This window comes from Peromyscus eremicus, chromosome 3 (genome assembly GCF_949786415.1).
Source record: "Peromyscus eremicus chromosome 3, PerEre_H2_v1, whole genome shotgun sequence".
Taxonomy (NCBI): domain Eukaryota; kingdom Metazoa; phylum Chordata; class Mammalia; order Rodentia; family Cricetidae; genus Peromyscus; species Peromyscus eremicus.
In genome coordinates this window covers 97,455,030-97,472,055 of record NC_081418.1, presented here as the reverse complement: position 1 = coordinate 97,472,055, position 17,026 = coordinate 97,455,030, and the positions used below count along the sequence as shown (strand labels likewise).

General features: G+C 47.7%; 1 protein-coding gene across 7 annotated transcripts in view; it reads left to right on the top strand.

Moving 5' to 3' along the window:
• Dysf (dysferlin) overlaps positions 1 to 17,026 on the top strand; it is a 201,702-nt gene that overhangs the window by 19,416 nt on the left and 165,260 nt on the right. For all 7 annotated transcript variants that reach the window (XM_059258091.1, XM_059258090.1, XM_059258087.1 and 4 more), the window contains exons 2-3: positions 6,430 to 6,485; positions 8,220 to 8,311. In XM_059258091.1, coding sequence (XP_059114074.1) covers positions 6,430 to 6,485; positions 8,220 to 8,311 — 148 coding nt within the window. The remainder of the gene's footprint in view (positions 1 to 6,429; positions 6,486 to 8,219; positions 8,312 to 17,026) is intronic.

Below are 17,026 nucleotides of genomic sequence, written 5' to 3'. Positions count from 1 at the left end.
CATGGGTTTTGGAGTGTAGCTCAGGGGTATAGTGTGTGCTTAGCGTGCGCTCAGTCCTGGGTTTCTTCCTTAGCATACACCCCCCTCCAAACAAACAGCAAAATCTACCCACAAACAAAAACTAAACCCCAACGAAACAACAAACCCCATCCATTTAGTTGTGCGGTTGGTACTACCGTTCATCTCTAGAACACTTTCCAGAGCTCCACACTCAGGAAACACTTCAGTTCTCAATCCCCAACCCTGGCAACTACCATCCTCCTCTGTCTCTGTGATCTTGACCGGTCCAGGTACCCTGCACCCAGAATCACACATTTCCTTCCTTCCTTCCTTCCTTCCTTCCTTCCTTCCTTCCTTCCTTCCTTCCTTCCTTCCTTCCTTCTTTTCTTCCTTCCTTTTTCCCTCCCTCCCTCTCTTCCTTCTCCTCCTTCTTTACGTGTGTGTGTGTGTGTGTGTGTGTGTGTGTGTGTGTGTGTGTGTGATTAGCAGAGCTATGTGGTCTGGATGAAGCCCAGGCTTCCCTACTTCCCTACAGCTTTTGTGGATCCTGGGCACATCCTCAGAGCATCTGTGGAGCTCCTACACCCCCTCATCCCTCAACAGGAGCTGTGTACTTTGGAGTTTGTTAGATGAAAAGCCACACCTCCCAAGGCCAGAATCAACGGCCGGGCCGGGCACAGGATTAGCAAGGGTGTCTGCCCACCCTTCCTTTGGTGCCTGTAAGCCATATGATGAGCCAGTCAACGTTTCTTTCCTTTAAAAAAATGAATTTCTATGCATATTGTGTACACACACACACACACACACACACACACACACACACACATACACACATACACACACACGTGTAAGTCTTAGGTTCAGCCTTGGACCTCAGGAACTTTTCGTCTTGTTTTTGGAGACAGGATCTCTGACTAGCACCTGGGACTCCCTGATTCCCTTAGGCTGGCTGGCCGGCAAGCCCAGGGAGTTCCGTCTCTGTTTCCTCAGCACTGGTTTACAAGTGCGTGCTGCTGTACCTGGCTTTTTACATGTGTTCTGTGACAGGTCCTCACGCATGTGCAGCTCACTTTATGACTGAGCCTCAATATCTCCTTATTCTTCTTTGGGGTTGTAGTCCCCTAAGTGGCCCCTCCTGAGCTCACCCGGAGGCTTTTCTAGTCAGGACTTCGTAAAATCCCCTAAGTCCTCTGTTGCCTTATCTCCAGGGAATACAGGAAGTAGAAACTGGTTTAAAGACACTTAGCCCGGGGCTGTCACGCATATTGCCCAATTATGTTAGCAGAGAGCACCAGGAAATGAGTTTCTTAGTGGGCCACTCAAGAAGAGCAGCATGTGGAATGTTCCATGTTACTTCTGGAGGCCACAGGAAGCAGATCCTCGATAGGGGAGGGGAAGTGGACACTTAGCTTTCATCTCCTGTCCCCTCAAAACCCTGCAGTAGACACAGATCAGTGCACTGCTGGGGAGCTGAGGCCTAGAAGGTGCCAAGCTCTTTAAGGCCACGATGCCACATGCCTGTAGATGTCAGAGGACATCAGGTGTCAGTCCTCACTTTCCACCTTGTTTGGGACAGGGTCTGTCTTGCTTGCTGGCAAGTCTCTTGTCTCCATCATTCATCTCCTGGTTAGGGGCACTGGGGTTGACATCACTGTGTCTGGCTTTTCCCGTGGTGCTGGGAGGTCCACACTCACGTCTCTAGGATTATGTGACAAATGATTTACCTGAACTGTCTTTATAGCCCCTAGGGGTCCTTATCAAGTGACTCCCAACTTCCTTGGGAGCCACAGCAACATGGAGCCAAAAAAGAGACCCAGTGGTCTACCCAGGGCAGGCCTAGGCCAACATGGAGAAGACAACTGGTGCCCTTTCCAGCCTGCCTCTGATCCCATGCCACCTCCTTTGACCTCTCCATTCACCTGCACTGTCCCATGCCAGTAAGGAAGGCTATGGTGTCCTCGAGAACACTGCTTCTGTTCCTTGCTGAGGAAGTTAACTCACAGCAACTTCAGAAAGGGTCTGGTCACTTAATTTCTAATTACTAAGGCACCTCATTTTGAACTGGGGTTGGTGATATGAAGAGGTGTGGTGTCTGTCCTCTGAAAATTCACAGCCTAGTCAGTGCACCAACAACATAAGTGTCTGAGTTAGGCTTTTAGTGCTGTGAAGAGACACCATGACCACCGCAACTCTTATAAAGGAAAACATTTGATTAGGACTTGCTTATAGTTAAGAGATTTAGTCCATTATCATCATGGTGGGAAACATGGTGGCATGTGGTCAGGCATGGTGCTGGAGAAGGAGCTGAGAGTTCTACATCTTGATCCACAGGCAGCAGGGATTGAGCTGACTTAAACTTCTGAGACCTCAAAGCCTACCTGTAGCTGAAGTTTTCCTGGTCCCACCCAGCTCCTGTGGTCCCACAGTCCTGCAGCCACTCAGACCCAAATGAATTAGCTCAGGCTAACTACTGACTAGCTCTTACACTTAAACTCAGCCTATTTCTGTTAATCTATATGTTGCCACATGCTCCGTGGCTTTACCTGTGTGCCATTACATGCTGCTCCCCTGGACGGCAGACTGGTGCCTCCTGATTCAGCCTTCCTCTTCCCAGAATTCTCCTTGTCTGCTTATCCTGCCTATACTTCCTGCCTGGCTACTGGCTAATCAGCATTTTATTTATCAACCAAATCAGAGCAACACATATATCACAGCATACAGAACAATGTCGCACAGCATCCACCCCCATAGTGACACAATTCCTCCAGCAAGGCCACACCTACTCCAACCAGGCCACACCTCCTAATAGTGTCACTCCCTGTGGGTCAAGCATTCAAACACATGAGTCTATGGGGGCCATTCCTATTTAAACCACCACAATATGGATAGAGAAGAACACTGTGAACTGCTACCCTGGCCTGAGGTCCCAGCTGTCTTGGGAGCCCAAGAGAGAACTATCTCTGACGTCAGCACTGGGGTTGGGGGAGTGGGGGGGTGGTGGGGTGGTGGGGGGTGGAGCTTGTCTGAGGAGTGACCAATGGGATGCTACTAGAAAGTTCCTAGACTTGGATAGGTGCATCAGAGTAGCTACAGAAGGGAGGGTGGGGAAGGGAGGTAAGTGTAACTTTGATGAGCTTGAGGGCAGTTGGGTACCTCATACATGCTATCTTACTTAATTTTTTGTAGAGTTATCACTGTGCTCTTACAAACGAGCAAAGTGAGGCTGAAATCTTAACCAATTTCCCAAGACTCTTGGAGTCAACTGACAAGGTCAAAACAACACCCACTGCAACAGTAAACAGTTCACCTTTTCCACCAAGTTGACATTTGCCCTGCTGCTTTCTTTCATGTCGGGGAAGCTGAAACTCCTGGTCCCTTGACATCACCCAAGGCTTTGATGCTCACGTGTGTATGTCTACTGGATCCTTTTGTTTTTTCAGTATTTGTTGTTTTTATTTTATGTGAATGACTCTTTGCCTGCATGTATGTAAGTATACCATACATGCACCTGATGCCTGCAGAGGCCAGATAGGGTGTTGGATCCCCCTGGAACTGGAGTTAAAAATGTTTGTGAGCTGCCATGTGGGTGTTGGGAACCGAACTCAGGTCCTTTGTAAGAGCAGTGAGTGCTCTTAACTACCGAGCCATCTCTCAAGCCCTCACGTACTATATTCTTCATGTCCATGTACTCAGGCTGGCCTCACTTGCCTCTGCCTCCCAAGTGCTGAGATTAAAGGCATGCACAACCACTACCTGGCTTAAATATTTTTCTTCTTATTATTTTCATTTATTTTGAGTATGTGTTTCCCAGGTGTGTCTGTATGGGAATACATGCACGTTCAACGCAGTTGTGCTTACTGACCAGAAAGGGGCATCATATCCTCTGGAGCTGGAGTTGCACGTGGTTGTGAGCTGCCTGATGTGGGTTCTGGGAACAGAACTTGGGTCCTCTGGAAGAGCAGTACATGATTTTTAACTGCTGAGCAATCTCTTTAGTCCCTTACCACTATTTTAAGTTGATTACCAATTTTGCTTTGAGACAACCCTGGACTGTTTTGAAGTCCTGATCTTTCTGCCAGAGCCTCCTGGGTGCTAGGATGATAGTCATGCTCAGCTGAATTGATTACTAAACAATATTTTAACCATTTCAGTTTCAGTTTCTAAATAAAAGCTCTTTGGGATCCTCAGTAACTGAGAAGAATGACATGCTGGGACCCAGAAGCTTCAGATTGAACAAGAACTGTCTGGTGACGCTTTGTGCATCCGCAGAGCGCACCAACCTCCCAACCTCAGTGATTTACACCCGAGAGGGAGGGGGGCTAGAGGCTCACCCTCTTCCACAATCCCCGGGAGACTGGCTGAGCCCAGACACAGCTCAACTCTGGAGGACTCAGGGCTCCAGCTCCAGGAACACACTTCCAGATCTTTGAGGAGATTTCATGGTCCGTGCTGTCCAGTGGAGACCACAGGCTTCTCAACAGAGAATCTTGTGGGTTGTACGGGAAGGGCTGACGGCCTGAGTGAGCCGAGGGTTCCTTGGCTGGTTTCTCCCTTCCCCTTTTGTGCAGTCAGACACCATTCTGGATGCTGCCTAGGAAAGTGGGGCAGCTGTCCATGCCCCTGTCTGAACAGAGTGGCCATGCCTAGCTCCATCAGCTCCTCTGGTCCGTCTCTCCCTAGCTGCTGTTCTCTGTAGTTCCATATGTCTTTGTGGGAGGGAGGCCTGTAGCTTAGTACACGTGGTGGGACCCTCCTCACTCTGATATTGTCAACCCACTGTGGCCCCTTTCTGGGGATCACCCTGAGAGGAGCAGACCTGCCTGCCCCAGCAGAGACCGGGCCTGCACACCAGGCTCAGCTTTGTTAGGAACCCAGTCTGCCCACATAGTCTAGCATCCAGTCCTACAAGCAGTTTTCCTTGGGCGTCTTCTGTACCATCTTTCCTTCAAGGCTCATTCACTCACAGCACTAGGGATAGTAGGCCTTCATGCTCCCTGCTCCGTAAGAGCTGCCGATGTCTGCCACCTACAGTCACACGGGTCAGCTCTCAGGAGGCTGAGACAAGAGGATCTAAAGTTCTAGAGGGAGTTCAAGGTCAGCCTGAGACACTGAATGAGATCTTGTCTCAAAATTACAAAATAGAGTGCTTGCCTAGCATTAGTTCAATCGTGGGTTCAATCCCTAGTATTACAGGACAAACAGAGTGAGCACGCTTGGTGATTTTAGGTTAAATATTACACATCAATTATGATCTAATCCCAGAACATTGTCCCTCAAACTCATAGCTATTAATTCTCCCAGTTCCCCTCCTCCATACTCTACCCCCAGAAACCCCTAATCTATGGATTTGCTTGCTCTGGACATTTTGTGTAAATGCAATAATACAATTTGTATTTTTAAAAGAGAAATTGAATATTTTCTTGGAAGGTTATTCATGTTTGCTTATTAATTTTATTTTTATCATTTAAAAAAATTGTCTGAGACAGTCTGCCAGGTAGCCCAGGCTAGCCTCAAACTCACTGTGTAGCTAAGGCTGGCCTTGAACTGCTGGTCCTCCTGCCTCCAGCTCCTGAGCGCTAGTACACCACCACAGCTAGTGTATGTAGTACTTGGGACTAAGCCCAGGGCCTCTACCTATTGAGCTAGGTCACCAGCCCTAAGTGTTCATTTTCACAAGAGGTCTGGAAAATCACCAAGGGGCTGGAGAGGTAGTTCAGTGGCAGCGTGCTTGCCTAATCCAGTGGGGCCTAGGTTAACCTGCAGCCTAGATGGGGTTAACCTGCAGCATAGATGGGGTTAACCTGCAGCACAGATGGGGTTAACCTGCAGCATAGATGGGGTTAACCTGCAGCATAGATGGGGGCAGAGGAGCGGGGAGAACACAGGGCTAGGAATGACAATGGCCATGACCCATGAGAAGTCAGCTCAGACATTTTCTTTTCTTTCTCCTCCTCCTCTTCTTCTGCCTCCCCCTCCTCTTTCTTTTCTCTCCCCCTCCACCCCCCACTTCTTCCTCTTTTTTTTTGAGGCAGTATCCTGGCTGGCCTGGAATGCTCTCTATAGACCAGGCTGGCCGTAAACTCACAGAAGTCCACCTGTGTCTGCTTCCCAAGTGCTGGCATTACAGGCACACACTGCCATGCCTGCCAATTTAACATTTTCTTTCAAAAATGTCCTTCTGGTTACACTGTTGCTTAGTGGCCCCCAAAGCTAACAGAGAAGTATGACAACCATTGGGCATTCCTCAGCAGTGTTCAGAGGCCATGCTGGTTTCATGAACTTTCCGTTGGAGCTGAGTCCAAAGGGGGTGTGTGGGGGGGTGTGGAGTGTGGGGTGTGGGGTGTGGGGGTGGTCTCTGCAGATGAACCCGGCAGGGTGGATGGCTTGCAATGGGATGTGTCTGCATTCTCCCTTCTTTGTCTCCCACAGGGGTGAAGAAGAGAACCAAAGTCATCAAGAACAGTGTGAACCCTGTGTGGAATGAGGTACACTAGTTTCTTCTTCTCCTGCTCCCCGCGCGCGCCCCCACACCCCTGCCTCTGCTGCCTCTGCAGGGGGCTGACGCAAGAGGCAGCTTTCTCAGAAGGGTAGGCATCCAGCTCTATCCTGAGACCCCACCCACAGTGTGTGCTGATGTGGAGGCCAGATGCTTGTTTCTGTTTTCATTTTGTGTTGTTTTATTTATCTCTGCACAGGCCAGTCAGGCCTCCCCTGCCTGCCTGCGCTCCCTCTCATAGGCCAAAGCTACCTCCTCTCCATAGCACTTCCCAGATTAACCAAGTCCCCCTGTTGTTCCCATGGTTCTGTCCCCTCAGGAAGCTTTCTGTAGAGATGCCTTCCCCAAGGCCCTCTGAGACACAGTGGAGGACAGAGTCGGGCTCAGACTGGATGTTTGCTTTGAGGAGTGTTGAAGGGCTTCTGATTGGCCTTCCTTAACTTATCGCTTACTCATCCCACCCACTTGGTGTGGAAGGACCCTGAAGGACCACCTGGCATTTTTACTGCTGTGCTTTTGTTCTGGTGTCCTGGGATGAATTCGGAGAGGAGGCTAGTGCAATGTGGCTTCCTCTTCTTTTTTGTTGTCTCTAATTCTTACCACTACCTCTGAAGCTCTGGAATTCTGGTATACCTACCTACCTACCGACCTACCTACATACATACATACATCAACCCATCCATCCATGTATCCACCTATCTATCCATCAGCCCATCCACCCATCCATGCATCTACCCACCCACAAAACCATTATTCTATCTATCCATTTACTCACTCACCTACCCACCTATAATCCATGTATCCAATCACCCTCCTACTCATCCAAGTATCCAGCTACCCATGCATCTACCCTCCATCCCACCCATCTATTCATTCACCCACCCTTACATTCACTCACCCATTAATTCATTTACCTACCCACCTATCCATCATGCACTTACCCATCTATGCATCTTCCTAGTTGGGGTTACTATTGCTGTGATGAAACACCATGACCAAAAGCAACTTGGGGAGGAAAGGGTTTATTTGGCTTATACTTCCACATCACTGTTCATCATTGAAGGAAGTCAATAGAAGTATTCAATCAAGTTAGGAACCTAGAGGCAGGGGCTGATGCAGAGGCTAAGAAGGGGTGCTGCTTACTGGCTTGCTCCCCATGGTTTGCTCAGCCTGCTTTCTTGTTTTTTTTTTTTTTTTTTTTTTTTTGTTTCCTGGAACTCACTTGGTAGCCCAGGCTGGCCTCGAACTCACAGAGATCCGCCTGGCTCTGCTTCCCGAGTGCTGGGATTAAAGGCGTGCGCCACCACTGCCCAGCTTCAGCCTGCTTTCTTATAGAACCCAGAACCACTTACTCAGGGATGGCATCACCTACAATGGACTGGGCCCTCTCACATCAATCAGTAATTAAGAAAATGCCCTGCAGGCTTGCCTACATCCAGATCTTATGGAGGCATTTTCTCAATTGAGGCTCGTTCCTCTCCAATGACCCTAGCTCGTGTCAAGTTGACATAAAACTAGCCAGCACAGCATCTATCATCCACTCCCCCACCTAACATCCATCCATCCATCCATCCATCCATCCTTCCACCCATCATCCACTTATCCATCCATTCATCCACCAACCCACCCACCTATCTACATGCTCATCCCCTAGCACCATTCTGAATGTCTGCTCAGGACCCTGGGGCCACAGGTTAAGTTGCCTTTTCTTCTTTTCTTCCAGGGCTTTGAGTGGGACCTCAAAGGTATTCCTCTAGACCAGAGCTCAGAACTTCACGTGGTGGTCAAGGACCATGAGACGATGGGGAGAAACAGGTAAGTGGGCTCAAGGGTGACCTGGGAACAGGAAGGTACAGGTGGGTTTTTGATGAATATAGACCCTGGAATCAGAGCTCCCGAAGGCTAGTGTTTTCTGTCAGCATTTACTTACTGAAGACCACCTTTCATGGGCCTAATCCAGCGGTGGATGCTGGGGCAAAACCTCGCTGTAGCCTCAGGAACTTGGCTGATGTTGCTGTTGAGAGCTGCACAGGTTGCCGGGGAGGGAAGGTGTGCCAGGATCAGGTGACCAGGAGTTTCTTGTACAAGAGTGCAGGCTGTGGGGAGCAGGTAGGAGCAGGTTCCCTGTCTCTCCCTGGAGCCTCTCGCTGGGAGAGGGGGGGACTCCTTGCCCCTTCCTGGTTGGTGAGGGCAGCTACACACACACCCCAGGAGGTGCGTAGACAAGGAGAAGCTGCCTCTAGCAGGGAGCAGTGGAGGAGGGCTGCATGGGAGAAGCAGAACCTGAGGTAAGAACCATGTGCTGAAGTCAGAACAGAAGTAACAGATAGCAGACTGCTCTCTCTCTCTCTCTCTCTCTCTCTCTCTCTCTCTCTCTCTCTCTCTCTCTGTCTTTTGGTTGGGTTGACAAATAGGGAACCCTCAGAAGCAAACTCTTACTGGCAAAAGCAGGCTCTGTTTAGGTAGGTGATGAGTGGCTTCCTTGTCAGGGGGAATCCTGAGCCTTGTAAATAGAGTGGTGGGTAAGACCTCCTAAGCTCCATGGGCCAGTTGGCTGTGGGTGTAAGTGGCCAGGAGACATAGCCTGGGAGGATCTATGGTGACAGGACTTAGGTAAGGACCGAGGTCAGTGGTCCCTGGTGGCTACAACGGGATGCAGCTGTGTCGGGTGGGCTCAAGTGCCTGGTGCTGTTCACTGAAATCTGGCCCGAGGAGCATGGGCTGGCTGCTCCCAGACCTGCCCACAGGGGAGCCTTTGTTTGGGAACTAGGTCAGCAGTATCTGAGGCAGGGAGCCTTGGTTATGTGAACCTGGAGTGGGGCAAGTGGGGAAGAAGGAGGGATCAGAACCCGGGGAGGGCCTCGGGCTGTGGAACACCTGCAAAGTTTGACATCTTCAGAGCCTGGAGAAAGACTACACCATTACTGTTTCTTTGTGCTTCAAGCTGGCCCTGGGTGCATGGTCTGGCATCCCTGAGGAAGGAGAGGGCACTCTCATTGTGCCTCTGAAGTGGTGCTGCAGGGTGGGGAGCCCAGCCTGCCGCCGAGGGTACTGGGTGCATCTTTTGTCTTTTCCAGTCATGACCCGCGTTTGCCCGAGAAATTTATATACAGCTTTGGGCACAGAAGTATATAAAGTGGGTAAATTAAATATTTACTGATAATAGCTCATAAAGAAATTTACTTTAACTGGACATGGTGGTACATGCCTTTAATCCTGGCACTTGGGAGGCAGAGGCAGGCAGATCTCTGTGAGTTGGAAGCCAGCCTGGTCTACAGAGCAAGTTCCAGGCTAGCCAGGGCTACACAGTGAGATCAAAAAGGATTTTTTTAAAATTTTATAATGTTTTACATATAATTTTACAGTTATTGAAGATGAAAGCAAATCTGCATCCTGACATGGATGTGCTTTAGTTTTACCTGAATAATTCACTCCTGGCTGAGCATCTGATACTGCAGGACAGAGAGCAACGTCTTGCAGAGTGCTTTGGTATTTTGATTTTAGAACCATCAGTGTTGAGAATGCCTTTTACTTAAGTACACAGCACTAAATGGCAGAAGGCTGTCTAAGGCCGTTTTAGAAATTGTTGGAGATTCAGTCCTATCCTAAATCAAAATTAATTTAATATTTTAAAAATGAAATTCAAGTCAGCCACCCAAATGGCAGTTATTATAATAAAACATGTGAACACAATATAATCTAGAGATATACTAAATTAGTACTTACTGTAACAGGGCCCCAGACTTTACCACAACTGACTCCATGGTGGCAGTACCATTTAGGCTGTTCAACTCAGCATGTAGACAGTACCACCTGCCAAAATGAAAATAAACACCTAATCCATCAAAGTACATAGTTCTGGGAAAGTCTCTAAGTGTACTAACCTTGCCTTTTGGCTTCTGTAGTTCTGATTCCGGCTAACTGTTCTTGTTAACTGAACTATGTCAACCCAGAACATGGTTTTTGTGCTTAAAAGTTCTTCCTGAGAAAGGCTCGGTGCTACATTGGAATCCTGAACACCCAGTGTAGCTGCTGGCTGGCTGATGACTTTCTTTTTTTTCTTTTTTTCTTTTCTTTTTTTTTCTTTTTTTTTTGGTTTTTTTTTTGAGACAGGGTTTCTCTGTGTAGCTTTGTGCCTTTCCTGGAACTCACTTGGTAACCCAGGCTGGCCTCGAACTCACAGAGATCCGCCTGGCTCTGCCTCCCGAGTGCTGGGATTAAAGGCGTGCGCTGCCGCCGCCGCCGCCGCCGCCGCCGCCACCACCACCACCACCACCACCCGGCCTGGCTGATGACTTTCTATTGGCTTACCCCCATGTCTGAGCAGTGCTTTCTGGTGAACACCCCATAACACTTCCATGCTGAAGAGTAATAGTGAGAAAGTAGTAGGAAAAGCTAATGTTGTCTACAAGAGCAGAAAACTTGGCATGTACACTTAGAAACTCCGGGGTCTCCAGCATTCAGTCTTGAACCTAAGCCCAGATGTTTGAGGCAGTGTTTGTGGGCCTTGCTTGGCGTGACAGCATGCATAGTGTAGAGTGTGCGTGCTGTGTGCTCAGAACCAAGGCTGCAGTGAAGCCGGTCTCCTGAAGGGACATGGACGAGCATTGCTGTTATCTGTTTAATTCCAAATTATTTTTTGATAAGTTTAGAAACCTTTTCCTGTCTCTTCTTTCTCTTTGTTTCTTTGTTCCTTCCTTCCTTCCTTCCTTCCTTTCTTTCTCTCTCTTTTCTTTTCCTTCTTTTCTTTTGGACAGAATCTCTCTACATAACCCTGCCTGTCCTGGAACTCACTATGTAGACCAGGCTAGTCCTGAGCTCACACAGATCTGCCTGCCTCTGCCTGCAGAATGCCAGAATTAAAGGTGTGCCCGCCATACCTGGCTGGGTTTAGAAAATTTCACCATTGCTAAGTGTTTTGCAATGCTCACGTTAAGTTATGAGATGCTACCTAACTAAGGTTTAAGAAGCTGTGGCCCACAGCTCTTGAGATGGCTCACTAGGTAAGGGCCCTGACACTCTAGCCTGATGACCTGGAGCCCACACAGAGGTGGAAAAAGACTTCATGATGTTATGCTTTGACCATAGCACATCTTACCTTCATATACACACAATAATTAATAATAATAATAAATTAACTAAAGCTGTGGCCTTCACTACCTTCTCAGCTAGATGCTTTGTGGAAGGCAGGCACCTCTGTGAGCCTCATGTGGCACCAGTGAACTTGAAGGTGGACCAGCAGTCCAGGCAGGGAGCAATTCTGGACACTGGGCAGTCTGGGAAGGCTTTCTGGAGAAGAGCCCACAGTCACCCAGGGCTAGGATTTGGAGGGGAAAGTAGTTCCAGTGTGTGGGAGTGGAGGGCAGTGAGTTCATGTGGGAATTCAGAGTTGTGACAGGTGCAGCCTTGTTGAGAAGGGAGCGGCGGAGTCAGTCCCAGGCAATGGAGACCCCCCCCCTCCCAGCTGGCCCTGGGCAGAACTTAGCTAGGTTCCTGACCCTGTGTAAGCCCGATGTGTGAGATGAGCTCTTTCTCTGTCGGACGCTGTTGTCGTCATCCTCGCGGACGAGAAAGAGAGCCTCTAAAATTAGATTGGTGACATTCCCAAAGACTATGCAGGAGCTGTGTGTGGCCCGAGGGCAGGTGTTTGTGTTCATTCTCTTAGCTCTGGAATCTCTGTATTTCAGAGGCTCCCAAGGCTCCTGGCAGCTGGCCTCTGGGCACTCTGCAGAGTTCAGTTCCTCTGATGACGTAGGAGTTGAGAGTTTAGTGAGGCAAAGGTGGACAGCCTGGGTACTGCGGCCATGAGGAAACACAGGGTTCATTTCATTATGGTATTCAGTACTTTCCTAGGAGCCGTGGGAGGAGTCTGAGAGCCCAGAGGCAGCAGGAGAGGAGAGACTGTGGATACAGGGTTGGTCAGTTCACGGGCCAGGCTGGACATCCAGGGGACGGCTCAGGGCTGCACAGAGGCTCTCGGGCTCTGTGGGTCATATGTTTTGCAGAGGGAGGGTGAGTACACCCTCCCACTGGTCCCTGTTGGTGCCCTCTGGCTCACCAGTTTCCACGTGAGCAGGTTACTGCAGGCCAGCATGCTGGGAAGCAGTTCCTCAAACCTCCATGTCCAGAATAGCCAGTTCACGAGGCGTCATCACTTCTAGGACTTTCTGTCTTACGAACACGCGGCTGTGATTGTTTTTCCAAGCAATTAGATCCAAGCAATTTTATCTAGCAACTAGAAATGAAATTGTGATAGACTAAGTTTAAATTTAAGCCCATGTTTGTAAACACCTGCAGAAGGACAGAACTACCTAAACACCCTGTTCTGTGAGGGAACGATCAGAGCAAATGGTCTGTGGTCTCCATAGCAGCTAGCTTGACTGTGCCTGAGGTAACCCTATCCAAAGCGGCAGGAGGGGGCAGCGTTCCTGCACGGTTAACTCTTTGATGCCTTCGTGATCAGACTGAAAACTATGCTCAAAAGCTTGTACAGGCTGTGGAGACGGCTCAGCTGGCACTTGCTGTGCAAGCGTGAGGACTGGAATTTAGCTCCCCAGCACCCACATAAAATCTGAGTATGAGAGCATGCAATTGTAATGCCAGCTCCCCAGGGGCACAAGAACAGGAGGCTGGCTCTCTGCTACTCACTGGCCAGCCAATCTAGCTGAAACAGGGGGCTCCATGTTCAGTGAGAGACCCCGCCTCAAAAAAATCAGGTGGAGAGTGAGTGAAGAAACCACCCCAAATCAACCTCTGGCCTTCATGGATACATCCCAACCAGTGCACCCCCCCACACAACACACACACGAGAAGGAAAGAAAAATGGAAAGGACTCAAACCTAGAAACATTAAAAGTTCTAAGACTAAGATAGGAAACATACTAAGCAGTCCCAAGGGCATCCATGTGACATGAAAATTTTGAGGTACAAGGAAATTTAGTGTTTCAGTACTGTTTAAATGAGAATGCCCCCCCCCCATAGGCTCATATATTTAAATAATCAGCCCAGTTGGTGGAACTGTTTGGGAAGGATTAGGGTTTGTGGCCTTGTTGGAAGAGGTGTGTTACTGGAGATGGGATTTGAGGTCCCCAAAGCTCACACCATCCACAGTTAGCTCTCTCTATGCCTCCTGCCTGTGGATTGAGATGTGAGCTCTCAGCTACTGCTCCAGCACCATACCTGCCTGCCCGCTACTATACTTCCCACCACGATGGTCCTGGACTCTAACTCTCTGTAACCGTAAGCTCCAAATTAAACACATCCTTTTATAAGTCTCTTTGGTCATGGTGTCTTTTCAGCAATAGAAAAGTAACTAAGACAGTACAACGAATGTTTCCATAATACACCTCCTCAGTGCCACCAAGCCACACTGTCTGGTCCAGAGAGAATGGTAACTGTTGCCATCTGCTGTTCTCAGTCCTCTGCTGTCAATGAAGTCCCAAGGGATTTCTTGCAGCCACACCCTTGGATTCCTGGCTATCTTCTGTGAATTCACCACTGTCCTCTCTGGGCCTTCTTCCAAGCAGGTAGCTCTTACCCCTAAGTGAGACTTCCCTCTCCCAGTCTCTTTCTCTCTCCTCCCTCTGATCTTTGTTCCCTCTACCAGGTCTAGAGCCCCTGTTTCCTTCTATCTGCATCTAGAACCCTCCTAAGGCCTCCTTCATCCTGCATAGCCTGTTGTACATGGAAGTTTTCCTGTGTCTCACAGCTGCTTGGTCCCAAGTAAACATACAGAGGCTTATATTAATTACAAACTGTTTGGCCTATGGCTCAGGCTTATCCTTAACTAGCTCTTACAACTTGATTCAACCCATTTCTATGAATCTATGTTTTGCCACGTGGCTTCGTGGCGTTACTTGTGTTCCATTACGTCTTGCAACCTCAGCAGCACCCAGCATCTCTTCTGACTCTACCTTCTTCTCTTTGTCTCTCTGCCTGGATTCCCCACCTGGCTCTATTCTGCCTTTCCATAGGCTATAGCAGCTTCTTTATTAACCAATGGTAGCAACACATATTCACAGTGTACAGAAAGACCATCCCACAGCACTTCCCCTTTTCTGTATAATCAAAAAGGAAGGTTTTCATTTTAATATAGTAAAATTATATATAGCAAAAGTTATCAAGCAAGAATTACAGTTATAATAACTAGTCTACTTGTATTTAGCAAAATTAAAGAAAGTATTCTATCATCAATCCTATTTTTGTGAGTCTAAAGTTTCATATCTAATTTACCTTTTATCATAACTAAGGAAAACTATAATTATGATTATCTAGTCTTCAGCTCCATCAAAGACCCCAGAAGGATATAATATTACCTGAATAAACAGGAAGTACATTGTAAACAATTTCCAAAATTCTAGAAATCTACAGCCTGTCTCTCTCCACCTCTGCCCACAAATCTCTTTTTGTTCCTCCTCTCCCCCTGTCTTGCTGCATAGCCCGGGGAGGCTTGGAACTCTTGGTCTTGCTGCCTCTGTTTCCCAAATGTTGAGAATACAGGTGTGCAGCACCACACCCTGGTTCTTCACTTCAGCTAAGTGTTTTAAATGTAAGCAGTTCCCTGTGGTTGGTGGCTTCTTATGTCAGACAGGCAGCTCTAGGTTTTTAGAATGTTCCAACCCTGGTTGTTTCTTAAATGTCTGAGCCCTGTCTCTTCCTGCACCATGAGGATTAAGAAAGGAATTGTGAGCTCCCACTCCTAACCAACAGGTGATCTGCAGTTAACCCACTGGCAAAGGAGAAATCCGTTATTTCCAGTGAGGTCTTGTGGGGGTATATTAACCACACCTCAGGAGAGGCCGCACACCCAGGAGCAACTGGGCATCACAAAATGAACTGTATAGGATTTTTGTGGACTTTTTGTCTCATTTTGCTTTGTTTGGACTTTTTTCGTCTTTTCAGTCTTTTGCTTATTTATTTTGATTTTATTTTTATGTTCTAGTGGTTTATTTGTGTATGGATTTTTTAAATTTTATTGTTACTGTTTTTGTTTGGTCTTTGTTTTTAAAGGGAGAGATAGAGAAAGAACACAAAGTTGTGTGCGAGTAAGGTGGGAAGAATCTGAGGGGAACTGAGGAAGGGAAAAACATGATCAAATACATTACATGAAAATATGTTTTTAATTACAAAAAAAAGTTAAAAAGAAAGAAGGAAGGAAGGAAGGAAGGAAGGAAAGAAAGAACCACAGTCGTTGCTGTACCCTCACTCCCGGAAGTTGCTCTGAAGAGGCCGGTGGGCACCCAGGGTGGACGGCCCACTGCATCAGAGCACTGAGAACATCCCAGAAAGGAATTTCTCTCGCTATTTATTTATTTATTTATGCTTAGGTTTAACTTTTAATCTCCCTCCCAAGTGCTGCTTACAGGCTTGTGTTACTTCTCTGTTTATACTGGGATTGACCCAGGGCTTCACGAATCTGCTAGGCAAGTACTCCATTAATTGAGCCTACATCTCCAGTCCCTGCTCTGGCTTCTGATTAGCTAAAAATAAACATAAATGGTTACTCTTGTGCTGTTTGGGTGTGTAATTATTGGCGAAATAGTCTCTATAAAATGATAAAGAAGCTAAATTGGAAAGCTACAAAGACAACTGAACCAAGCTCATATGAACTCACGAACTTTAGACCAACAGCAGTGGAACCTGCATGGGACCGGACTAGGCCCTCTGGAACCTGCATGGGACTGGACTAGGCCCTCTGCATATGGGAGTCAGTTGTGTAGCTTGGTCTGTTTGAGGGGCCCCTGGCAGTGGGATCAGGATCCATTCCTGGTGCATGAGCTGGCTCAGCTGGTAAAGGCGATTGCCACCAAGTCTGATGATATGAGTTCCATTCCTGGAACCCATGTTGCAAAAGGAGAAAACCCACTCCTATAAGTTGTCTTCTTATCCCTATACCAGTGTTTCTCAGGGGTCACACATCAGATAGTTACATCACAATTCAAAACAGTAGCAAATTACGGTTATGAAGTAGCAACAAAAATAATGTTATGGTTGAGGATTACCACAACACGAGGAACTGTATTACGAGGGTGCAGCGTTAGGAAGGTTGAGAAGCACTGCCCTACACATAGACTGTGGCATACTCTTTCCCCTCCCCTAATAAATATTAACAAATTTTAAAAAGTTGTTAGAATAGAAAAGAAAGTGGTGTAATTACACGAACACAGTGTGGACCCACACATTAACAGGTCTGATTTGTCCTGGGTAGTCTTTCCCAAGAGAAATTAACACAGCTGTATTTTTTACTTAAATGTTTGGCAAATATAAACACAGGAGAGAAAGAAGAATCTCCTGAGGGTAAGACCACAAGGTCACCATGACCTCAGTGGCCCCAGCCCCAGCTCTAGGTAGAGAGGCCAGAACCAGCTAATACACACATAGGCCATCCAATTGAAAGAGACACTCCAAATATTGCAAGGACAGGCATATATTGAAAGATTATTCGTTGTTTATCTTGAATACAGCCCTAAGGGGAATCCTTATTTTATCTGGTAAATTTTTCCCAGTAACTGTTCCCTCCTCAGCTTTTTAG